The 27,176-nt window shown below is 37.1% G+C and overlaps 1 protein-coding gene across 1 annotated transcript in view; it reads left to right on the forward strand.

Annotated features, from left to right (window-relative positions):
* Positions 1-4,967: 4,967 nt before the first annotated feature.
* Positions 4,968-27,176, forward strand: part of LOC113235042 (phospholipid-transporting ATPase IA) — a 135,734-nt gene continuing 113,525 nt past the window's right edge. The window contains exons 1-2 of the mRNA XM_026470575.1: positions 4,968-5,101; positions 9,028-9,156. Coding sequence (XP_026326360.1) covers positions 5,038-5,101; positions 9,028-9,156 — 193 coding nt within the window. The 5' untranslated portion in view covers positions 4,968-5,037. The remainder of the gene's footprint in view (positions 5,102-9,027; positions 9,157-27,176) is intronic.

A 27,176-nucleotide genomic window follows, 5' to 3' on the forward strand; every position in this document is an offset into this window, starting at 1 on the left:
GACAAGAAGTTTTCTTCCCAGGAGGCAGTACAAAATGCTTTCACACAATTTGTGCAGTCTAGATCGTCGGAGTTCTATCGCAAAGACATTAATAACCTTCCCATTAGATGGCAGCAATATATAGATAATAATGGCAACTATTTTGATTAAATAAATTTGTTAAAAATTTAAAAAATAAACAATTTAGATTTTCAGTACAAATCGGCAATTTCATACTTTAACCCCTATTATAACAGCACGGCATTGTTAGAGATATAGAGATATTATCTTTGTTACAACAAATACAGAATATTTTTTGGAATATACGGAGACGTACACACAGATCAGGCGTTGGCCTGTCTATATTTCAGTGCAAGCGAGAGTTGATATTTATAAGAGCTGTATCGCTAATGTATTACCAGGAATATATAACCCTTATTTCGTCTCTATTTCTGGTTATATACACGATGTACACGCATTATCATGTCGGTCTGTAACCCCGTAGCTCCGGTTTGGCAAGTCACTGGACCAGTTGGAACGAAGCAATTTTTCATCTTTTTGTCGGTCTTCGTATTAATAATGATTACAGCTATAATTAATAGGAAGGACACATTTAAAACACATAGGTTTAATAAAAAAGAACCTTAGGTCTGCGTTTCATGTTGTTCATCTAACGAAGAACACAAGAAAATTAGAGCCCATGCACACGGCGTATTTTATACGCGCCTACGACGCGCGATTCACGCGCCGTAAAGGCTCAAAAAGCAGATTGTTCGTATCGATAGCGGTTATCAGAATACGAATGCGCCAATGAGTTCGCTCGGGTTTTCCAGTCTATATACAATAATAAATAAATAACGCACACACTCAACATAGCCCCGCACTAGGGAAACCCTGTGTCGCGGGTGCCATGGACACACATATAGACAACCACAAATTACACCCAAACTCACGAGAGAAATAATTGTAGGCCATACAAATATTTCTCCCGGCCGGGAATCGAACCTGGGACCTCTGCGTGGCAGTCCGGCATGGTAACCGTTCGGCCACGGAGGCAGTTAAAATATACAGCCCAGAACCTCCTGTTCTGAGCGCGGCGGCGCGGGCCTGGGCGCACCTAGCGTGCGTGCGGCCCGCCGACGTGTTGCGTGCGCTCTGGCGCGTTTATTCTTAGGGACTGTCGTGCGATTTTAGTAGGGCCGCTACTACACTTGTTCAACGTCTGTATTACGGCTGCAAAGTTTCCTGATAGCTGGAAACTCACTAAGGTTACAACCTTAGTAGTGGAGGTTCAACAACTAGTGATTATAGACCCGTAACAATTTTGTGCACGCCAGCCGAAGTCTTTTCAGTAGACAGTTCACAGTCATCTGTATCCACAAATAAGCGCTCTGCTGTCTGACGCGCAACACGTCTTCCGTCCTGGGCGTGGGACAGTGGGGAACTTGTTGGATCTCATGACACACATAGTACCGACAGTGCAGTCAACAAGTAGTTAGGTCAACAACAACTTCGACTATAGGAATGCTTTTGATGGTAGTAAATAATGATGTCCTTCTAACTGAATTGGCATGTGTAGGTTGCACACCGCACACCCTGTCCTTTTTCGTCAGCTACCTACGAAATCGATTTCAGTACGTTGACTGTGGCGGACAGCTTTACATTACTACTTCAGGTGTCAATTAAGGCAGTAATTTAGGGCCTCTCTTCATTTTAATGATCAATGACTTGCCGAAAGTAGTCAACAACGCTACACCGTTACTATTGGCTGATGACTTGAAATTAATTCTAAAAATAACTCAGAGGGCAGATCATGACGTACTGCAGCAGGACATTGATAGGATCGTAGAGTGGGGTCTTGAAAATAAATTATATTTTAATAAATATATAATTTATCTGTGTTATCATTCAGCCGTGCGCGCAGCCCAAGTCACTACCAATACTACATAGACAGAACGCCGATGCAGCGTGTATTTAAGGTTAAGGACTGTGAGTTTCACAAACGACAATAATTTTCGGAGTCCTAACATTGATGTATGTAAAAAAGCCTACCGCAATCTGGTATTGGTGTTACGTTTGTCAAATAACTTCACGAATATAACAGCTTTGAAAGCATTATTTGAGGCCCTAAAAAGTCATCTCGAATGCAACGCTGTTATTTGGTCGCCACATGAAGCCAAATATAAATTAATGATAGACCGTATTCAGAACAAGTTTGTTAGATTCCTATATTCAAAACAGTATGGTGTGTACCCAGATTATCCATTATTATATCCTACTTTATTTTATACTGGGCATGATAGGCTATTATAAACTGGAAGTAAGAAGAGAAGTAGCTCTCGCCACTTACTCAAATTGCAAGGCAGCGGTAAGGTGTTAAGATACTTAAATAACGGTCTACAAAATTTTCGGGGTCCTAAACCACACACGGGAGTGGACCGGCATTACCTCGGTCGAACAGCTGTTCCGGTTGGCTGCTAACCGAGACGAATACAAGAAGCTAACGGCCAACCTTCAGGATTGAAGAGGCACCTCAAGAAGAAGAAAACCACACATTGCCCGTACGCATTTTTTTGTGCTGTAAATAATTTACTTACTTCTGTTGAATTTCCCCAAATCACAGGTCCGTATCGAAGTAAGGATGCAACGTAGCCATGAAAGGCCTCTAGAGTCGTAGACATAGAGGATGTGTCTCGCAACCTTCTCAAAACATAACGATGTAGATTATTCAGTACTGTTTGAATATGAAGTTTCCACTCGAACTTATCGCCAATAATTATACCTAAACATTATGTTTGTTGTACTTCTTGTAGAATATGTCCATTGTAATTAATATTCAATTGTAATTTATTGTCTGACAGTTCCGAACTGAATGAAATTCGTTTTATTAAAGTTGAGTGTCAAAATATTGCTGTTGAGCCAATTAACCACTAATGCAATTGTGTTATTTATATCAGATTCGTAATTTACTATATTGTTTTTACATGGTATCGTTATAGATATATCTGCAAATAATACGCATTTGTGCTGTAACCCAGCAGGCAAGTCATTGATATATAGTAGAAATAATACTGGTCCAAGTGTGCTACCTTGAGGCACGCCGCATGCATTTATACGATAAAGTGATTTATTCGAAACCACGTGAAATTTACTATCTAGACTTTTAATTTCTACCGCTTGACTCCTATTAGATAGATAAGAAGCTAACCAGTCAAGTGCTAATCCTCTAATTCCATGATTTTCTAACTTTTGCAGAAGCAAGTCATCAGATACGAAATCATAAGCGCGACTCATATCAAAAAATATACTAGATATTTATTTACATTTTCCACTATTTCTTGCGCCAAATAGAAAACTGCCAATGAAGGGGATTTATTTTGTTGGAATATACATTATTCTGGCCTTATTATGTTATATTTGGTAGCAAAATTGAGCAGTCTTGTTGTCATAGCTTTTTCGAAAATTTTAGAAAGCACCGGAATTAACGTAATAGGACAGTAATTGGCCATATCTGTTTTCGTACCTTTTTGTGTAGAGGCTTGACAATAGATATTTTAAGCATTTCAGGAAAAGTGCCATTTTCAAATGAAAGATTTACTAGATAAGTGAGCGGCTCATTTAGCTCATCAGTACAATATTCGATTACTTTAGTATCATCGTATCCTGTCGAATTTGTATTTCTTAATGATTTTACTATAATATGTATTTATTTTGGGTGCACAGGTTGTAAATAAATACTATTTGTCAAAAGAGTTTTGTTTGTGTTGATCAGGCCTTCATTGTTTGAATTTGTTAAGTCAATTAAATAATTACTAAATTCATTGGCAATAGAGTTTGGATCAGTTATAATATTATTATTTATCACGATTTCTTTTATAAATTGGTCACTATTAAGATTACTTAGTTCTGCTTTCACGATTTTCCAGGAGGTTTTTGCTTTGTTTTTTGCGCTTTTTATAACTTTATGTGTGTGTCCATGGCACCCGCGACACAGGGTTTCCCTGTGTGTGCGTTATATATATTAATCGGTAATGGTAGCTGTAAGAGTTTAGTAATCATGATTTGTTGCTTAACCATCGCATTAGGTTACACCTGTCATGACAGTTTAAGTGATTTTTTTAAATAAATAAATAAAAGCGCGCAAGAAGCTCGTTTGAATCGATTCAAACGCTCGCAAACATCCGTTGCAATCAAGAAGCTTATTATCAGTGGTGCCAGATTAGGCGATTTTACGCCATTTAGGCTACTTCGAGGGGTCGTACTGCGACTAAAAAAGTGATCGGCGACTCGGCGATATTGGGCTATGTGGGAAAAGGCGATTTTAGGCTACTTAATAAAATGTCTGGGGAATTACAAACTTAATTGGGGATTTTGTGGGGAATGGAGTTGTAAAACAACTCATTTGGGGGTTTGAGTATTTCTACGTGTGGGGAATTAAGAGAGTTCATATTCCCCAATTTCCGGCAGCAAGCAGAATTGTAGAATTGTTTTCCTTGCTTTTTTGGGATTTTCTGGCTTGGGCGAATATCGGCTACTTAACACACATATATTGGCGAATTAACTTCGCAAAAGTCTGGCAATACTACTTATTATATACTCCACCTAAGTTTACACTCAGAATTTCATGTTGAAAACAACTTTTGCTGCGGTTTTTTATGCTTTTCATACTTCGTGTCTAGTGCAGTGCATGCAAAATAAACACCCAAAAACGGAAAGTGATAAAAGAAAGAGATCACTCAGTACAAGTTACTGAGTGATTTCTCATAAATCTATTTTAGGATAAAATTAATAAGACGCTGTGTGATTGCTTATATATTTTTCGCGCCACTGAATGTGTGAACGAGTGCAAAGGTTTACTCGCTGCGACTGCATCGCGTTTGAACCGTCGCGGTCGCCGTCGGCGTGTGTAAAATATGCCGTGTGCATAGACTCTTAATAATTTTATGAACGCACCAACAAGGTTCGACGTCACGACACGCGGGCATGTCGGTGCCGCGAAATGTCAAGCACTAGTGTAATGTATATGAGTGCTTCGAAAATTAAATAAAACGGGATAATATGATGCCGTCCTGTGCAATTTCACGGGACCACAAAATTAAATATGAGCGACTTCCGCAAAGTGGTAAATACTAAGCAAATATTCATATACCTACTAAATAATACATTAATGTATAATTATGGATCAGGGCCAGGTTTGTTTGTAAATAAAGGTAGATTAAGAAATGAAAACTAGGCACTGTGAGATGGTAAGACATGGTGTGCAAAGTGTTAAACTTGTATACAGTTTTAGTATTCAGTATTACGTAAAATTTAATGAAAATAAATTCCAGAAAATCGTTGAAATACTTGTTATTGGAAGTTCGTTGTTAATCGCGCGTAGATAAGAGTTATCTTGTCTCTTGCTTGGGCAGTGGCATTGCGCCGATATCTGTATTTACCTTCTAATCGACAACATCATGTTGAATAAATATTAAGTAGTTTGTAGTAGGTATCTACTACGTTATGTACATACTACCAATTATACGAAATTGTTTCTAGTTATTTCCTTCCTGTTCGAAAACGTAATAAACCTACATTACATTAATTGACGACCCCAGTAGCCCAACGGTTTGCATTGTGTGCGCCGGTGCTGGTTCTGGTTTGGATGTTCCCAGGTGATGCTCAAGTTATCACCTTGAGTTTCATAATAAACTTCTTTAAAACTGAATCTAATCTCAGGCCCCCTGGGTTTTGATTCTCAGGAGATAAAGAAAATTCGACATTTTGAAATAAAAATTGAAAAGAATTTTTAATATACAATCGACCCTCAGCGCTCAACATTTTACTTATTCAGTAGAGAGCGAAGCGAAGTATCGCACGCGCAGTTGTACGGAAACGAAACGGGGGGTCTATTCCCAATTTCCGTAATAAGTAGGTAATACTCGACCAAAATAAAAGCTTCATACTATTGTTATTGTCTTTTTTTTGGTCGCGTGTTACTTATTTGATAGTAATTATTTAGGACAGACCCTCTGACATGACAACCTCGTGGTTGCATACTCGGTAAAATGTTGGCATATGTATTTTGACAAGGAAATGGATAAGCGATGCCTTCAGTTATTTCAATAAAAACAACCTTAATAGCTCTTGATTTCGTGTAAAAAATTCTATGTTGAAACATATGTTTGTACATACCATCTTTCTTATCTGCCTCCGGAGTAGACAAAGAGTATTTTAGTAGCAGTATTTTTTATGCCGCCAAGCAGTAATGTGAGCTTTACTGTGCTCCGGTTTTAAAGGGTAAGGGTACTGGTGAAATTACAAGCACATCGGACTTGTCAACTTATGTCTCGGGGTGACGGGCACCGCGCCCTCAGATCTTTGCGAAAGGCTCTAAGTGCCACTCCAACTGCTATGGACAGGCGTGTCGCTTACCACCAGGCGCACGACTTCTTCGTCCCGTCGTCACTTGGTATCATAAAAAAATCTCACCTCGATGCGCTCGTGCAGCTTGATTTTGATCGCCTCTCCCGATCGGAAACTGCGTCTTTTCCGAGTCGGGGCGCATAATTGCGATTCACAGCTGGACAATCGGAAACCACAAGTTAGAAAGATATAGTAGGAATCAGGTTCATCTTCTCGCTCGGAAACCCATCTGATTTCGAGACTACCCGATCGGTTCGATTCCGCTTTGAATCAAAAACTATCACTATCACTAAGATCAATTCCTCCGTATACTTCGTCTTTTATCTTTTCACCTATCCTTTTTAAGGACAACTCTAACCTGATAGAAATTGCAAAATTTTTCGACCGCGCATCTTTGTTGATACCGAGAATAAGAATGTATTTAATACTTAATAGAGATTTTAATTAAATATCAAATTGAGAAAACGTCGAATGACACGATAATGGGTCCCCTTTGGCGTGATAACCAAACAATGACATTAGCAAGATCTTTAACTAGTCTTTTTGACGAGTCATTGAACGTGCGACAACACGTCGCGTTGGTCGTCGCTACGTCAATCAACAACTCTTTTTGTCGACTGAAATAGGCACCTACATACGTGGTAAACCACTACACGAAGTGCCAAAATTCTTTATAAAGAATTATACTTTATTGCATTTACATACAGTTCAAAATTGCTATTTACTAATGCCATAGTTTACAAAATAAAAACTTCAAAAATATTTTTATTTCGTAGTTAATCGTCAAATTGTTTAAAAACTAGGCACTTCTTATTCGTAATGACGATTCTTCTGTGGGGAATGAGTAAAAATCTTTAGGTAATGCTATCTGTAAATAGAAATTTGTTCACAATTATCATTTATAATATTATTTCAAATATCGTAGATATAGAAACAATCTGAAAGAGGATCAGTGTATTATCCACGTAGACACAGAAGCTGTATAAGAAACTTTAAGTATAACCTTTTGACTTTTTGATTATTTTTTTCACTCTTGTTGTATGGACATAAAGCTTTTTGTGACTAGCTGAAGACGGCTCTGCGTAAATAAATGTGGTGAATCCCTTAACGATATGCAGCGTCGCACAATGACGATATCCAACCATAAAGTTGGCCATTGAAAGGTAAACAAAACACCTAAATAGTTGCAATATGAGAGACCTGATTGACACTTAAGGTGAAGAATGACCCAAAATAGACGTTTTGACGTATTTCGACCACACGGTGGCACACACAAGTTTTTCGGTTTTTCAACATGAGCCGTAGTTCCTACGCGGGTCAAATGCGGATTAAGAACTTCACACGCGTCATTAAAAATTAAATTGCTTTGTAAATGTGTGCAGGTTTACTCAAGAGCTCATGGTAAATGTCGAATTACATTTAGCTTTTTTTTTAGAATTATTTTAGCAAACTCAGAGGTGCAAACCCGAATTCGTTACCCACGACCGTGTGCTTGAGAGGCGGTAGATCAACCCTTGGACTATCACGGCTATTTTACTATTTATGTTTTCGACATTAAAAAATACGAATTCAACTTATTCTTTTAATTGATAATCGAAACAGAAGATGACGGTAGTGAACTGTGGGGCCCGAAACACGATTGACTAAACTTCGCTTATGTACGGTAAAATCAGTTTCATTCGATTGTCTTTATAGAGAGATAATTTAATGAAGTTTTTTCCCCCGTGTTTCCGTAATAGATCAAGGGACCACACATGCTTAAAAGCCTTCATTGTTCTTCGATTTAAGATTTGAATTCAACTCTATACTGCTCACAACAAGTACGGTCAAAGTGTCACGGTTGATGTACTCTTGCATGTAAATATTTAGCCGTTTTTCAAGATTTTACACCTTTCTTCCTAGTTATACAACATTATTTGTAAAACACTAACAACCTCTCAGGGCTATATTACTATCATCATAAACAACAGCTTTTGTTCCATGATTTTGACACAACAGATTTACCAAAAATACAACTTTAAAGTATTCGTTTGACACTTTTTAACCGACTTCATAAAAGGAGAAGGTACATGATTATCCCTTAAAAACAAAATAAAGCGCTGACGTAAATACCATTCCGATGTAACATGCAGAACCGGGTGTGGGGGTCGTCAGGGAGGACGATTGCACGGACGACTGAACGTACTACCTTACTATCAAATACAGATCTAAAATTACAACGTTTTTATTAATTTAATAAAACCACAAAATTGTGTTTTTAAATATTTATGATATATTATAATGTTTATTTAAGAAATAACTAATTAAATAAAAATAAAAATTCCTGATACACGGTGCTCTAATAAAACAAATAACGATCAGACAGAGATGGTACAGAGTACTAAAAAAGCGACCTCAAAATTTCGTGGATCTATTTGCCAAGTTCTATTGAAATCGGTTACCGGCAAGTGCGTGAAACCGGATTCATCCCCTTGTTTGCTACCCTTAGAGGTGGAATATTTTCTTCAAATTTAAATGGGACCTATAATGGGATACTGAGGTGCCACTTTTTCCAACTCAAATTATTAACCAAATTATTAAAAGATGTTTATATATTACTAATTACCATAGTACGTACGTTTTAAAAGTATCAAATTCTTTCAGACGAGTCTCCGCCCTCAAGAATTTTAAAACCCCAGCTCCCATGGTATCAGAGATTCCGCCCTCTACTCCGCTGCTCGCATCGACTCCCACGATACATTACGGATTACATACGGCAGTATCGATTACCAGGTGAGTAGTTAGTACTAAAAAAATATTTCAATTACAATGTATTATAATTATGTACCACACCAGTCTATGTACGTACATGAATTTTAGTTTTAATTTGCATTGCACATTTTAACTTATTATTTAATTTATTTATTTATTATACAAAAACGGAAGAGCTGGGTTTTAAATATATGATTTTTATTTATTATTGTTAGCTTATTTCTTTAAAAGCAGCTAGTTTCGACGGCTTTGGTGTCCGTCGTTAGGGTGTTATATGTCCCACTACTGGACATCAGAATGTTTTCTTTCACCATAAGCGAGAAATATTGTTAATGGCCATTAACAAATATAACTTAGATAATAAAATCATAGGTACATACCACTGCAGGGATTCGAAACGTTGAACCTTCAATTAAGAGACAGTCGTTTTCCTATTGTACAAAATTTTCTGGACGTATTTAATTTCCCACCAACATTCAATAATGAAATAAATTTGACGGACATTCGTCCATTGTTTTCGGGAACGACGACTATTCAACTCGAAACAACAAAAGGCAGCAATAAACTGCTCAACACAGGTTTGTATAATAGTACATACTTTACGAGTATAGATACACTGCAATATTCATTAATCACTGCCACGCTACATAGCTACCAGTAGAGTTAGCACGACAGTGCGCGCCTTGCGCGAGAGCGACGTAGAAGCGCGACATATTGCTATTTTCTATGCGAGAATAGCAGTATCTCGCGCTTTATGTCGCTCGTTCACTGTGCTAATTTCCTTGAGAAGACACTATAGGCATTGCTCTTTTCAAATAAACATTTAATGCAATGCCGTCTGCTAACTAAAACTCGGTTAAGTCACAAAATATTTTGTTGAGATATCATAAAAAACCATAACCCAGTTTCAGAATATTGAAATTGTTAATTGATATTTCAGCTATGCATCGTTAGGGTAACTTCCGATAAGTTGAACACGTTAACTAATTTTGAATATTTATAAATATGCTCTACTATTTAAAACGGATATTGTGGTGTATAGTGGATGGCAGTGCTATGGAATCACTTTGAATCACATTTGTGTGGAAACTAGAGCCGTGTCGTCTGCCTACACATCTTTATCTAACACGTAGTCTTAAATTTTGTAATATGACTTTTAAACTTAGGAAATGATAAACTTAATATATGCTCAGGAATCTTGTAAAAACGTAACCAGTTCCCCATAAAAGAGTCGTTTACCTTGGTTAAACGAAATCATGATACCATGAGTTTGGACTTAGCTCTAAGGGTTAACATTATGGACATATTTGAGTAAATGTACTGTGATGCCACAGTCATGACACCAAAAACCCGAGAACCTAAACGGTACACGGAACGAATCACTCGTTTTTACAATACCCCACACCGCTTTACCCCACATGAGAATCCTGTAGGACATTATACTATGGAAGTAACTAAAGTAAACAAGTCTAGCAGTACTAACATCGGTAAGCTCACGTATTCTGCGGACTGCATATGTAGCGCAGCTTAATCTGCTGGCCAGGAAAGATATATGTGGGAACCATTAAAGTTTACTAGCTAAGGTCAGTCCCAAGAAGACTGATTATTAAGAAGGTCTAACTTTTCTCCGATTATTTCTATGCTTGGATTAGTCGATTTTACGTTAGGTAATGCAAATTTAATAAATACACTGTGTCTTCTTGACATTACACTTATTACACTATCCCATTTCAAGGGACCCTATATGTAACTTAGGGAGGTGTAATAAAGGTTAGGGCGCGTTAGGATCCCCAATTTGGGCGGTTTTTGTACCGATCTCAAAACTTCGTGGAATTACATCTTGTCAAGTTTTATTGGAATCGGTTACCGGATAGTGCGTGAAACCGGATTCATCCCCTAGTTTGGCACCCTGGCCTTGGAGGTGGAATATTTTCTTCAAATTTAAATGGGACCAATACTGATGTACCCTCTTTCCAATAAAAAATAATCATCAAAATCGGTTCACAGACGTGTTGAGAACTTCCTCCTTTTTTAAACGTCGATTAAAAATAATAATAGCAAAACAAAATAACATGACATAATATAATGGTTTATGCTGCAGTAGATACGAAAGGAAATAAATTGCAATAGTCAATCTTCAAAATACTGCTTCGGGCTATGGTAACATTTTTTTTCAAATAAGCATTTAGTTTGATGAATAAATTATAAGTATGTGATCTGTGATGAAATATCCTTAGGAATTTTGTTGTTTGTTTTGTTTAACCACGACCCTCATTACGGAGCAGAGAAAGAGACCCAAGTCTAGCAGTATCACGCATAATGTGTTGATGATTCACGTGACTGTGCCCTGTGAATAAAATGAGAATAATGCCATTAGCCACTCACATAATATCATTTCAATTACCTAAATAGTTGCGTGTTCCAGGGCGAGGCTTTCATACAGATTTGTCGCTGTTATAATGTCCTATCCACCCACATATTATCTGTCTATCTATTTGCTACCAACTTGTTTGACATCGCTTTTCATTTGTCGCACATTGTTGATTCAAACTGGATTATGGCTCTGTATGAAATCATTCGTACCAAATTCGAAAGCTCATACTACATCTACAAACTACCTACGTACTGCACGCGTTTACGAATAATATTTATTGTACCTACCTCTTACGACAAGAACGATCTAAAGTTCTTAGGCAATTATTATACATCGGAAGAAACGAAAAAAGAAAATTTTTGCGGATCTAACTCGCGCATATTTCGACGCTGCATAAGTCCAACGTGCATTTTGGAAAATATTCCAAGAGAGTGATTTAAAGTAATTTTTTTTAAGAAAAAGTAATCATAACTCTATTATATGGAAAAGCTGAGACTTTCTGGTTTTCCAAAAAGTTTCAGCTTCAGGTCAGTTTTAAAATTAGGGTTACGTTATTTTTTACAAAAAAAAAACACTTTAAATCTCTGTAATATTTTCCAAATGGACGTTAGATGTTTTATTATACTTTTCCTGTGTCGATTTGTTTTTTAAACAAACCAACGATTTACAGGTCCCATGGTCATGACTCAGTTTCATATTCAACGACCAAAAGTGTCAAGCTTGATAAGCTTTTGACTGTACGTTCATAGTATAATAAGACAACTATGGTAATTCCTCACAAACGTGCAGCGCGAGTAGCGCGACTTACGCGGAACAATTAAATGCATTAGCAGGAGCGCTCCTTATGAAGGAGTTCATCCAGGGTAGCACTGCCACACTACCTATATCTGCCGCCAAGCAGTAATCTCAGCTTTACTGAGTTCCGGTTTTGAATGGTGAGGGTGCTAGTAAAATTACAGGCATATGGGACTTGGCAATTATTACTTATGTCTCAGGGTGACAGGCGCAATCTGAGTGGCATTGCAAGTTTCATGGACAAGCGTGTCGCTTACCATCAGGTGTACAACGTGTTCGTCTCGACACTTGATGATATAAAAAACATCTTCTGTAACGTAAGGACAATAGAAATGCCTCCGGATCTTGCTTGCTGCATCTTCTTTTTGAAATTTTAAATAGGTTAAGCAGAAGGGCGTAAATAGCAAGTAAAGCAAGTAAATTAAATAGTGAAAATAAAAACTTGTCTCAAGGTGACGGGCGCAGTGGCATTTTCTCTAAATGTTTGCAATTTAAAACTCTGAGTGGCACTGTAACTATTACGGACAAGTGTGTCGCTTACCACCAGGTGCACAGCTTGTTCGTCCCGTCACTTAGTACAATAAAAAAAAGATAGCATTACCTTAAGTAATAATAGGTGCGTAGAAGTCCTGAAAAGTTGTCATTTTGTTATGTTTGTGCGGCACAAAATTCATTGTATTCAACTGAATTATTGAATTCACTGACATATATATAATATAATTAAGTAAAATAACATTGAAAAGCTGACTTCACTCACTATTTTCGTGTTATTTACCTGACATCCATTTGCGTGTCAAACATTTGTACTGTGAAGGAAAGTGACTTTGAAAGTAAGCTAATGTGGTATTTTAATGGGTTTCCAGCAGGGACAGGTGTGGCACTGGCCAAAAGTGGTGATTAGTGTCAGCTTTAAAGGTTGTACGTAATGTGACGTGTTTCTAGGTAATGAAAAAATCTGGTTTATCTTCCTTATGTGTTTTAAAAAAAATACTCTTTTTATGTGGTTCGTACATTTGTAAATTAATATTAGCTATACTAGAAAAAATGTGGAAAAGGTTCACAACCCTTAGAAAACGTGTGAAACCCTTATTCACATTAATTCTATGCCCAACGGTAGATGTAAAATGGATTGATGGTGTTGATGAGATAACACATTATTAGTAACAGTTCATATTCCCGTTACCTTTTAGATATGGATAAACCTTTTCTGTCAATTATACATAATGCGCCGAAGCCTACACACAAATAAACCTATCCTGACACTACGCCACAGTCACCGTAACTTATGCATGTAGCTCGGTAAGTCAGTGGTTCGTATTTTTGTGAAATGCCACTGAATATCAAGGGCGGCGTTGGCGCCCAACGCGGGGCCGACATTTTTACCGCGCTTAAGTAAAGGCCAAGCGCGAAATTGTTTTTACGTCCCTTTGATATTTGCTGCGTTAGTTTTATGACATTCTTGTTCAGCGCAGGCAGCCGAGGTTGTCAAGTGCAAATAAATCCTAAGCATATATATATATATATAGGTACATAATCATTATTAAACAAGAAACGTTTCTTTATGTGGCACCAAAAACCGTGAAAGAGACTGAAATTGTTGGTTTTTGTATAAATAATAATTGTGTATGAATGTAAGTACCTGTGGAATAAAGCTTAGTCAAATTTAACCAAACCGGAAACGGAATTTAACTAACGTCACCACGTATCGAAACATAACAAAAATTTGCTTTTGCCAAAACTGCAAACAAACGAAGTGTGTACGTTACTTCCTTAAAAGGGAATCCAGTTTTTCGAAAATACACTTGATAATGTGTTGTTCTAATTCAGTTCAGTCGATAGTAAGCTCCGCCTATTCGTAATTACCTTGATGATATTTATGGACAGACGGATCTTGTATACACCGTCATCATGATCATGATCAACTGGACTTAGGACACACTGCTGGGCATAAGTCTCCTCTAAAATGGAGGGTTTGGGACAGATTCCACTGCGCTAGCTTAACGCGCGTTGGGGGCTTCACACCTATAATGAACCTTCTTCGACTTGCAGATGTCATCTCGATCTTTTTCTATTATATAAACTCTCACAAATATTGATAGTAAAAAGGAAATTAATATAAAGATATTTCCTGGCCTTGATCGAAGCCGAACTAATCGTTCGACGGACAGTGGCGATGGCAGCTGGCGGCGGCGGCGGGCGGCGGCGGGCGGCGGCGGACGGCGGCGGACGGCGGCGGACGGCGTGGTTGCGTGTGAGCCGAGTAATACGCCGCTAAAAGGTTCCGGTGTCGAGCGCCCGTCTAAAGTTGGACGATAGACGTTGTTATTGTCTTCTTAAATGTTGCAATAACCCAATTTTTACGGATCAAAGCAACTGTTTCTATATTTCGTGTTGTAGGTTCGTCTTGAAAACCTCAAGTCAGCTATTAGAGTGATATTCGTAGAATCTAACTAGACCGTTAAGACTATACGTCAAATTAAGCATTAGTTCTTTATTGTTATCAACCCCAGTGGCGTAGCGTGTGGGGTGCAGATGGGGCTACAACTCTAGGCGGCACTGCAATGGGGGCGGCGGCCGAGCCCTCACCACCACCATTTTTTTTTATTTCAAATTAAAAAACTTAAAAAGTACCTAACTTAAACGACATCCTGAACAACACAAAGGTGGCGACGGCAGGCGAACATAAAATCACAATCGAGCCAAGCCTACCCGAACGAACTATGTACTTTCGTAATCGTGAAAATAAAGGGGCTACAAATTTAAGGTTGGCCCCGGGTGGCGAAATTGGCGCTACGCCACTGATCAACCCTTTACACTGCCTGCTCCGAATCTTCTTTAAGAAGACAGTTTAGGGACTTCACACGTTTCCCAAGGGTTGTGAACCTTCTTCGACATGCAGGTTTTATCATTATTTTCCTTCACAGTCAGCGAGACTTGTTACTTATAAATATTCACAAATGTGCGTAACTTAAAAATCAAAGTCATTGATACATATCACCATAAGGATACGAACCCTCGATAACTCGATTGAGAAACAACTATTCTCCAACTGAGCCAACTACCACCACTTTAGAAATAGAAAAACATTTATTGCAACGCCACAACACATAGACACAAAAAAGATATTAGAAAACAAAACAAAATAGGAATAGAATAGAAATAGGAAGAATGCAAAGAAAAACTAAAAACAAAATATAACGACAGAAATTTGTAAAAGGACGTCATACAGCTATGATTAGGCTGTGACGCTGGTTTTAAATAAGCCCTAAGCCGATATGGATATGATATATAGATTGAAATCGTACATGAATATTGCAAAAATATAAACATACCTAATAGTGGCAAACATTAAATATACAATGTAGAGCCAAACAGCAAACTCACTTTAATCAGTTACACAGCTGAAACGAACCCCGGAAATCAATTTTTAATAAGAATTTACCCCTAACAGAAAACCCCCCTGAACACGCAACTGAATATGGGCCATTCCAACGACTGCATTAGCCCATAATTGGGGCGCGGGCGCTGGAACGGAAGGCGCAACTGCCGCGCCGCGCCCACTTCCGCCGCTTGCACCGAACATATCATATTATAATGTTACCTAGTTACCTGCCTATATGCAAAAGGAAGTGAGATATCCAATATTTCACCTACTTATGTATATATTTGCTATTAAGTCAATTTACGTAAAACAAAAATTGTATTTGTGGAGATACATTCTATATACGTATATGCATATGTTATACATATGTATAACATTTGCATATATATATATATATATATATATATATATACATATAAAATGGAACTTACTTAAAACTGCCTCCATGGCCGAACGGTTGCCACGGTTGCGGACTGCCACGCAGAGTTCCCGGGTTGGATTCCCGTGGCGGGAGAAATATTACATTGATTTCTCACGTGAGTTTGAGTGTAATTTGTGGTTGTCTTTGTGTGTGTCTATAGCACATTTTAAAAAAATTGTAGAGAAAATTGATCCTACCGTCTCGTTACATTAACGCAATTTTGTAGACATATACATACAACTCAACCCTTTGGATCAATATGGGAGCCCTCTTGCTTGCCCCTATTCATCATTATTTTCTTACAACACACTCCAACCTTTTTAAGAACATTTTTTATGACGTCAAGTGATGGGACTAACAAGTCGTGCACCTGGTGGTAAGCGACACGCCTACCCATAGCATTGCCACTCAGAGCTTTAAACTGCAAAGATCTGAAGACACTTGACAAGTCCTAAGTGTATGTAATTTCACAGCACCCTTAAGTAGTCTTCAAAGTCGGGACGTAGTAACTTGGCGGTAGAAGTAGGGATGGCGATAGTACTTCCCTGAACGTCTCCGAACCCTCTCACAACGGGTTCTACTGCTGCTAAAATTTAACATTCTCAATTTTGTTCTGAGATCATCCTTCGTGGCCGTCCTCCTCCAATGTCCTTTTCCACGTTTTGGCTCTATTTCTATATATCTCGTTCACCACTCTGATCCACTCTATCCATCTCCTCCATGTGCCCAAACAACCTTGACATACTCTATTTGTTACTTCGTCATCCTTCAAACCACATACACACACACAACATATATTCCTGAACGTAGCGAGGGTTTAAAGACACGAGACGCAAAACAACTTTGCTACCGAGCGAAACACACAACTGTAAAAATAAAACCTTTTTAAGGAAAAGAAAAAGTTTGTCTTCGGATGCTTGTACTTTCATTTTGTGATTAAGTGATTATTGAAATTATTTTAGTTCTTCGTGTCATTATTAAGAATCAAATAAACCAACGAATTTATGTTACATAAATAAGTAGGTACGACAAATCGCTTAATTGAACGTGCCATTATCTTTTTTTTCATCGAAAGAAAAAGTTAGGTGCATCACAATCCATCGTCAAGTTCGAATTTCAAAAACCTTTTCCACGCCAGCGTGCAAATAACGCTTTTGCGCGCAGATTTCTAACGAGAAAGAAAGCCTTTCGGAGCTAGTGAGGTGAAAAATACATAGCCTATTTTTGTAACCTCATATTTTGTTCATATTTTTAAAACTCGTGACTTAATAGTTCCCATTTACCTGCTGGATATCACGTCATTTTTCAGCAGCAAATATTTCACAAATATTTACAACACGCGAGTGGATGTGCTAAAAGTTTTATTATAATAATAAACTTTACTTCCTTAAAAACATGGTCTCCTAAACTATATGGCTGGAGTCTCCTTTTAAGCAAACTGACCAATGGCCACCAGGTACAGCCCCATTTTAGCTTTAGTACACTTACAACGCGCACACACTCAGAGCCCCGCACTAGGGAAACCTTGTATCGCGAGTGCCACGAACCACATAGACAACCACAAATTACACCCAAGCTCATGAGAGAAACAAATGTAGGCCATATCAATACATCTCCCGGCCGCGGCCGGGAATCCAACCGGGACCTCAGCGTGGCAGACATACATGGTAGCCGTTCGGCCACAGAGGCAGTTATTATGTAATATAATATATATAATATTACAAAATGATAATAATTTATCCCTACCACTTTAGCTCCTATGTCGGTTAGTCATAATGTCCATGCAGAGAACATGATTACGTTACAATAATATTTATGTACAGGGACAGCTTTCTATATAGAACTGACATAAAATATATTGATTGAGGTACATACATGGTACATACTAACAGTTCGATTGCGTTGTAATCGCTGTTCTAATCTAGCTTAACCTAACCTAGTGTAAAGGTTACCTTGCCTATAGTAACCGGGTTGTCCAGTGACATAACAAAAAAGAAAATAGAAAATCTTGGCTGCGGTGACACGGAATTTATTTATATCTTTATTTTTATCATATGTATAAAAACTAAATTTTGAAATGTAATAATTATTCAACAAGACTATGCGTGTGTGTCACGCGAGTTATAGAATGCCTTTAATGGCGCTTGTCCAGAAATAAATTAGTTCCAGCTACTTAGAATGGACCTGTTGTCCAATTTTAACTTCGGCAGATACATTGAATCCGTGGCCAAATGCAGCAAGCTTGGTTTCCTTTCCAGGGTGAGGCGTTACTTCACACCGGGACAGTTGCTTTAACTGTACCAAGCACAAGTCCCGTCGTGGAAGGAGTACAGCTGCCATCTTTGGGATGGCTCTGTTACATACCAACTGGCCACTTTGGATTCAATTGACAACCGTCTCAAGAGGCTTATAGGTGACCCGGAATTAGTGGAGGCGAAGCTGTAGCTGCAGAGCCTTGAACACCGCCGTATAGTTGCCTGCTTATCGGTATTTTACAGGATATGTCACGGAGAGTGTGCGATGGAATTACACGATTTAATTCCGTCTTCCCCTTTCCATAACCGGGGGACTAGGCGCAGGCTTGGGTTCCACCTTTATGTTGTGGATATTCCAAAGATTCGCACGAAGCGTTACGCTTCCACATTTATATGGCTATTGGGTAGAATTCCCTGCCCGCAGACTTTCTCTTCTTCTCATCTCATCTCTCTCATCTCACTTTCGTCACTATCTGTCAGATGTCTATCAAATACGCACTTATATTTTTAACCGACTTCATAAAAGGAGGAGGTTCTCAATTGTTTTTTTGTTGGAAAGGGGGTACTTCCATAGTGGTCCCATTTCATTTTGAAGAAAATTATCCACCTCGAAGGGTGGCTGTTCACGCATGAAGATTCATTTTTATAAATAGCGCCTAACTGTAATTTAGGAGCAATTAGTTTAATAGTTGATTTTGCTATTTCTCCAATTCAAGGCGTTTTTCTCTCAATATACTTTGAGTAGTGTCGTAGTGAGAACCTATTTTTATTATCTCTAGTGTCAAGTCCTGTATAGTGTCGAACTAGGGGATATTTCAATAAAACTTAGCAAATAGACGTAATTCTACGTACTTTTGAGGTAGGTTTTTTTAGTATTCTGTACTGAGATTATATTAAAATAAATTCTTAGTTTGAGAATTTGGCCACCTAACAAAAAATCAAAAACATAGTTCCACTTATTGACTATTTTGTTTTAATTATTTACAAACCTTACGAATATTGGATTTCTGGTTATCAATTTATATATAAAAAATAATGGAAACGATATTGTTTATGACAATAAATTTACGATAAAAACTTATTAATTTACCAAGTAATTTTCTGAGGAACGTGTTTCAACAATAGCATTAAAAATGCTGTATGTACATACATTAGCCTACATTGTAATAACGTGTAATAAAGGCTTACTAGATAATTGCAAATACACCACGATCGCCTGATAGTAATCATGATGATTGCGGAAAACATTTCCTTTTTTAGGAAGTATTATTATTATTGTCAATATCGATAATGACAATAATAATTTCACTAATTTCACTTTGTCCGGCCAAACATTAGACATAGATACAAAAGTCTATATAAAAAATGGAGTCATGTTTTCACGATTGTTACACATAAAAATATAAATTACACACATGAATTATGATGTATACAGAACTGTTATCGATAGTCAATGGTAAAAAAACTTTAGAGTATTCAATATTTGTACTTTTAACTACTTAATCATTTGTTTACAGCAAAATAGGAACTTAACCTTTTTAATCACAAATAGTAAAAAAGAAATGTATAGCTATGACTAGTGACCTTGACGGCCTTGACTGCGCCACCGGATGAATGGGCGAGCTGAAGGCTCATAACCCGAAAAATAAACTAAAACTAAGTAGCGTGGCTGAGGGCGCCCAATTGGGCACGGACCTCAGCTCGGAACGCTAATGGGGCCTTCCGCCAGAAGGGCGTGCTATAAGAGAGAATCTACTAGTGTACGTGCTGAAATGAGGGGTTACACGACCTCGCCGGCGGCGCACCAAGCGCGTGTAGATGGTCTGATTAGCGATCTGGTTGGCTTGAACGCCAGTGGCGTGAGTGATAGGGTCGGTGTTCCCTGAGGGGGTCATAATTGGACGCAGCCACCACGGAGGGATTGGGACGGTGAGGAGCTGAGTCGAAGTACTTCCTCGATGCCTGTGTCATGAATTGGGCTATTGTGAGGAGCCATATCTATGTGGAGGTTAGCGTTGCGCAGGTACCACGGGGCACCCGTCGCGTTGCGCATGAATATATTTTGGAGAGCGTGCAGGCGGTTGATGAGGGCGGGATTCGCCTGGGCGAATGCGACCCTGGCGTACGTCTTAATTGGGCAGATGCAGGTCGTGTACAATTTATTCGTGCGACCGCAAACGGTGTTCACATGTGCTTTGAATGACAGCTTCCTATCGAGCGTAAATCCTACGTATTTGACCGTGTTCTCCCAAGGTATTGGGCGGCCAAACAGCGAAATCGGGGTGAGGTTTTGTACCCTACGACTGAACAGGTTACTTCGCGTGAAGAATACCGCCGCGCTTTATCGGGATTTACTTCGATACTTCATCTGCAAAATCACTCGCCGAGGCATGTGTGGCAGATTGGAGAGCCGTGGAAACTAACTGGGAATGTTTTTCCACTAGTTGCGCGCGCATCTTTTATGTCCGTTGGGTGCAGTAGGAGAGCGCGCGTGAGTTGGCGTTGTTGGCGAGAGGACTCACGGTAGGAGTCGTTTAGTGTGTCGCTGCGACAACAGTGAATAAAACATTTTTTTCGGATAAAAATCGCATATATTTGTTGTTTAAAAAAAACGTTTCGGGACCTTTACAAGTCACATGGTCACGGCTGACTGAGATGGTAGTCTTCAAAATTAATATTAGATATAACTGGTTGATGATTTTACCATCTCAGTCAGCCGTGTCAAGTCGATGTGGCGGTTGAAACTTACCCCGCCTTCGTAAGTTATGGAACACGTCGACTCGCGTTATGATATCAATAATTCAAACACTACTGGGTTGTCCGTTGATTTGTTTACTACAACAACTAAGTACAATAGAAGCAGTTGCGTCAATTCCATGTCAACATTCTGTACAACCACTGATATGGGACCTAATAAAAAATTAATTGTTGAAATTTAACTTTATTATATTTCGTCGGCTAAAGTTCAAACCTCGTTACTCCGTTTTTGGACCAAATCCCGTTTTTACCCAGTCGTAAAAACTTGTATTGTCATTGTTATATTCAGGTACTACTCGATTACGTAACATTATTGCGTATTGTCATAATTTTAGTACAGAGTACTAAAAAACCGACCTCAAAAGTACGTGGAATTACATATAATTACCAAGTTTTATTGAAACCGGTTACCGGAAAGTGCGCAAACCCGGATACATCTCCTAGTTCGCCACTTTACGGGACTTGACACAGGAGATAATAAAAATCGGTTCTCACTACTCGAAGTATATTAATAGCAAAACATGGAATAGCAAAACAACCATTAAAATAATTGCTCGATATAATAAAATTTAGGCGCTATTTATAAAAACGAATCTTCGTGCAAGAACAGCTACCCTTAGAGGTGGAGGTGGAGGCAGGTGTCCTCTTTCCAACAAAAAAGAATCATGAAAATCGGTTCACAAATACCGGAGTTATCGCGTAACATACATTCAAAAAAAAAACATGCATTCGAATTGAAAACCTCCTCCTTAGGTACGATTAAATTAATAATGCCCACCCCTAGGCATTTTTGCTCAATTTTATCCACTATTTGATACTCCTATGACTTTCATTTGAAAAAGGGGCTAACGTCTCTGTCTATATTGAACAAGTGGGACCAACGGCTTCCAAAAGGTTGGCATCTTAAGTGGGTTTCAGTTGTACCTGACTTGTCTGCTTTGTTTAAAATTCAAATAGCACTTATTCAACGTATTGCTTACTTGATTACTCCAAAAATATAACCACATTATTAATTATTTTTTTTAAATAAGTTCACAACTCTGTGTAACTATATTTGTATTCTGAACATTTTCATTAGTGATACTTACCTAATTTGGATAAATTTACAGTAAAGTAAGTGACGCGTACCTACTTCTATTATTTATCATTACGCATACATTACGATAATGATAAATCATAATAATTATATCTTTACTATGTATAATATTTACAAAAGAAATCCTATAAAGTTCTACCTTGTAACACATTGTATAAAAACTCGTTAACGTCTCATATTGAACGCTACACAAAAGCGCTTTTTAAACAAAACTATTATTAATCGCTACGTTTTGGAGTACACGTTAATATTTAACGATGTTTACGTTTACGATGTCATGCCTCGACTAAAATGATCACTATTTTCAACACTAGCGTCAATCTTTTGTAATAGTTTATATATGTGTAAGAAACAAGTAAATATTTACTTCGTTTTTCATACTCATCATCATTCATCTCAGACACGCACGCACGCACGCACGCACGAACGCACGCAAGCACGCACACACGCACTTTTTGGTTTCGGGGTTGCTATTCTACGATATTCTACTTTCTGAATCTGTACATTCGATACTACGTAAACTAATTTAATGTGGACCAAAATCTATACGTTAGTATTGAGAATCTCTTTTCGGCAGTTAGATGTCACTCAGCTTTAAAAATCAAAGAAACTGACAGTTGTAGATAGTTACATACTGATTAGCTTTTTTCCATTCTCTAAGCTAAATAGTCATTTGAGTTTCATTTAAATAGGTGTAATTTTATTTCCAGACTAAGACGAGCCTTTAGTATAAATATACTCTGTTTATCAAATCATATACAGTGTTATCTCTAATGCATTGACAAATATAAACAACACGTTGTTCTGCGAAACAGGCGGTATTATCAAATGATAATCATTTCACTACAAAGTACTAAAAAACCGACCTCAAAAGTTCGTGCAATTAAGTTTATTTTCCAAGTTTTATTGAAATCGGTTCTGGAAAGTGCACGAAACCGTATTCATCCCATAGTTTGCCACCCTTAGAAGTGGAATATTTTCTTCAAATTGAAATAAGACCATTACAGAGGTACCCTCTTTCCAACAAAGAAACCATGAAAATCGGTTCACAAATGCTGTGTGTTATCGCGTAACATACATACAAAAAAAACATACAGCAGAATTGAGAACCTCCTCCTTTTTTTGAAGTCGGTTAAAAAGTCGAATGAATTTATTTTATTCAAACTTATAATTAGGTATAACGTTTGAAGACGTTCAAGATTTCTTTTATTTATTTATTTTATTTCGCCATATTCTTTGTTTTTATTCTGTTGTTCTCCGGAAGTTGCAATTTAAAGCTATTCAAGGCTACGCTATAGTCGGCTACATCGTTGCTTAACATCAGAAAAAGTTATTTCCTATCGACGATGTTTTCAGTACCTAACGGTATAAAACTCAAATATACTTTATAAACGGTAGCAAAGGATCGTCTGGCGAGTGCGAGTCGATTTTTTTGTATTATACCAAGTGACGGGACGAGCAAGTCGTACGCCTGAGTTGAAGCGACACGCCTGGCCATAATAGTTGCAGTGCTACGCAGACCTTTAAATCCCAAAGATCTGAGGGGTTGACAGGTCCCACGTGCCTGTAATTGCACCAGCACCCTTACCCTTCCAAAATGGAACGTAATACTGCTCACAATTCTGCTTGGCTTTCTAATCTAAAGCCATCATCTAAAATCAAGAAGAAGCAAATAAATAAAAAAGCGGACTATGGTCCAAGTTTTTCCTTAGAAAGCTCTGCAGTCGTATAATGGGTTGACAATAATAATGACGGCTTAATAACGGCTTAGTTTTCGATACGCATTAAGGACATATCGCTTTTGTATTTCAATAAACAGAATAGAATAATTCTGATGTCGCCCTGAAATTTATTCTAGTTGCTGTACACATGTTGCATTTAAAAATGGAATTCGATCTCGTTCATATGACCACCGTGAGCACTATTGCAGCGTTCAATTTTTTAAGCCAATTTTCCACTACTCTTTCCTTTGAATTCCATTCTTAAATGTAACACCTGGAATAAATTTCACCGCGATATCAGAATTATTCTATTTTTCTGTGTTTTATTGAAATGCAAAATTGTTATGCCTCTGTTGAAAAAAATGTGGTCGTTCCTTGGGGGACCAGCTTCAGCGCATGATATTGGCAATTGGCTGTAATGTAATAGGATATGCGCAGCAGCTTCCTTCTTCTACATGCACGCACGTTCTGCATACAGGACTGTCTGTGATACCTAAATTGAAAAGATGTTTTTCTCAAATATGCTTGGAAATGTTTTCATTACTTTCAAAAAACGAATAGGGAAAGTTTATAATTTATGGACCTAGTTAGGGCCTATAAAGTAAGCATGAAAATCCATTACTGTCCTCTTTTCTAAACTTTTAAATCTACCTACAAATAATGTACGTGTAAACAGGCAAATCAGAGGCATATCAGAAAATAATGTTGATATAAATATTTCAGGTTAGATTGCAAGAAAATGGGGAAACATTGTGAAATGCGTCGCGTGCATAAACTCTTTATTTACGTTCCAGAAAAGGAGATTTCACAAATTAATTTCAATAAAAACCACGTGAACTCCACACAAAGTATGTTCATCTGCAACGACTTGTTCGTCCCGTAACTTGTATGCAATATAAGAGTTTAGTTGATGTTTCTGACATACAAATTTGTAAATATATTTACAAAATATGATTTTTTTAGATTATGCAAGACATTGTTGTTTAATGTAAGTTAGCATAAACATGAATGAATGATGAAACAAAACAACCACATTATAAAACAAACCTTTCCATGATTACTTATACGTTATGTATCAAAACATGCAAAGTGTTAATAATAAGATACACCTGCTAGAAGATTTTATCGAAGCAAACCAAAACATGCATGCCATTTGCCTGATAGAAACATGGTTAAATGAAGAAAAACTTAAGTTATTTAACTTACCTGGTTACCAAATAGGATCTAGCTTCTGTCGTAAATCTAAAAGGGAGGCTGTAGGAGGAGAAGTACGCATACTGATCAGAGAAAGTCAAGAGATAAAAACCAGAAATGATATAGTACAATTATCCGTAGAAAATACTTTCGAAATCTGTGCGGTGGAATTACCTAGACAGAACTCAATTATAATTAACTTATACTGGCCAAATAGCAACATTAACAAAGACAAATTTTGTGATTGTTTAGAAAATCTTTCGAAATTATTATCGTTAAAGGATACTACAAAAACCATTTTAATAGGTGGTGACTTTAATGTTAACTTCTTAACAAACACTATAGTAAAGAATACTTTAAAAAATATCATGTTAACATATATGTATACTCTAGCCTAAACTTATTTTCTTGTGCACCACACCCGATGTTAATAAAAGTATATAACCACATCCCAAATAATATCAAAAATTTGGATAAAGACACGGTCTTTGAAAAACGTTTAAAAGAATTTCTAAACAAAAAAACCTATTATAATATGTCTGAATTTTTTGGTGACAAAAGTATTTCATGTCTATATGAAATTTAGGTAATAATTGAAAATACAATTCGGTAAAACTTATTATTAGCAACAAGTGTACATTGTATCATTAGGTTTAAGTTTAAATTGTGCTACGCCCTAACAGGGTATCAGATGTATGTATCTAACTTTATTAAAATGTGAATTGCAATAAATGAAATTAAATTAAATGTAATAGCAATAAAAATGTTTAATAATTATAAAAATAATAATGTAATTAATTTTAAGATACAAATAATTATAGAATCTATAATATAATTAATTATCTAAACTAATTAACTAACTACGTTCAAGCTTGCAATGTATTTAAATTCCATTGTGACTTTGCTACACCCTTACATGTGTAAGTTTATCATCCATGTGAAATACAAATAAATGAATATGAATATGAAACAAGCACGTACGTAACAAATCTGTTTATATAAATTTCCCAACTACAATACAATCAGTCTGCCTACAATTTTAGGACCTGCACTTACAATCTGCGACCGGAGTTCATGCGTCTTTATCGCACTCGCTACAAAAAAAAAATACTATCTCTGAAATATAAACAAAATATAGCAATAACGTAAATATTTTTGCTAAATTAGGGCTATTACCTAATTTCAACAGGGAAGATGGTTTCTTCGTGCCACAGTTTGGGATCCAGTATGGAAATACTTGGAATTTTTTCATTAGAGGAATCTGTTCAAAAATCCCAAGCAGACATAAGACTGTAGTCATAATTAATAATGTTTAATTTATTCTAATGACCATTGTTGCCTACTAATAAAATTAAATTTAATAAAAAACAATATTAATATATAATAAAATAATTTTATAAAAAACGTAAAACACACGTAGCGTAAATAGGAACGTTTCTTTGAAAAATAAGGTTTTTAATTAATAACTTTTGTAAAAATTGTGAAAATAAAGTGGTTAGGTTAGGTTAGTAGGTTAGTAAAGGTTATAACTGGTAGATGACTTCTCAGTCAGCCGTGACCATAAGACCTGTGAAGGGACGGAAATGTCAGTTTGTTTAAAAAAGCAAACATACGCGATTTAGATCCGAAAAAATCAGTTTCATTTCCTAAAACTTTCATAGTGAAATTACATATTTCCTAACTGAACAATGTTTTTATTCTATAAATTATTTTCTTAACTACAGAAGCTGTCCCATTAATTAACCGTGAGAGACGCCGCTAGGAACAGTTACGCATGTAGAGTTAGTTATTCATGACAACGGCCCGTGACCGATTGTTAATAATTATGTAGAAACCATGGAGCAAATCACCCTTAATGTAATATAGTAAAGCCCCCAAAGTAGTACAAATAAAACAAGGTACAATGATACTTTTGGGGAACATCTCGACATTACTTCCAAATGCAACTGAATAAAATCGAAAAATTCTATAATTCAACTTAAAAAAAATATTGTATTGGAAACTTGAATAATTATTCACGTGATCGATAACTACACTTTCTTAAAT

The sequence above is a fragment of the Hyposmocoma kahamanoa genome, unplaced genomic scaffold (assembly GCF_003589595.1).
Source record: "Hyposmocoma kahamanoa isolate Upper Pololo Valley unplaced genomic scaffold, ASM358959v1 87, whole genome shotgun sequence".
Classification (NCBI taxonomy): domain Eukaryota; kingdom Metazoa; phylum Arthropoda; class Insecta; order Lepidoptera; family Cosmopterigidae; genus Hyposmocoma; species Hyposmocoma kahamanoa.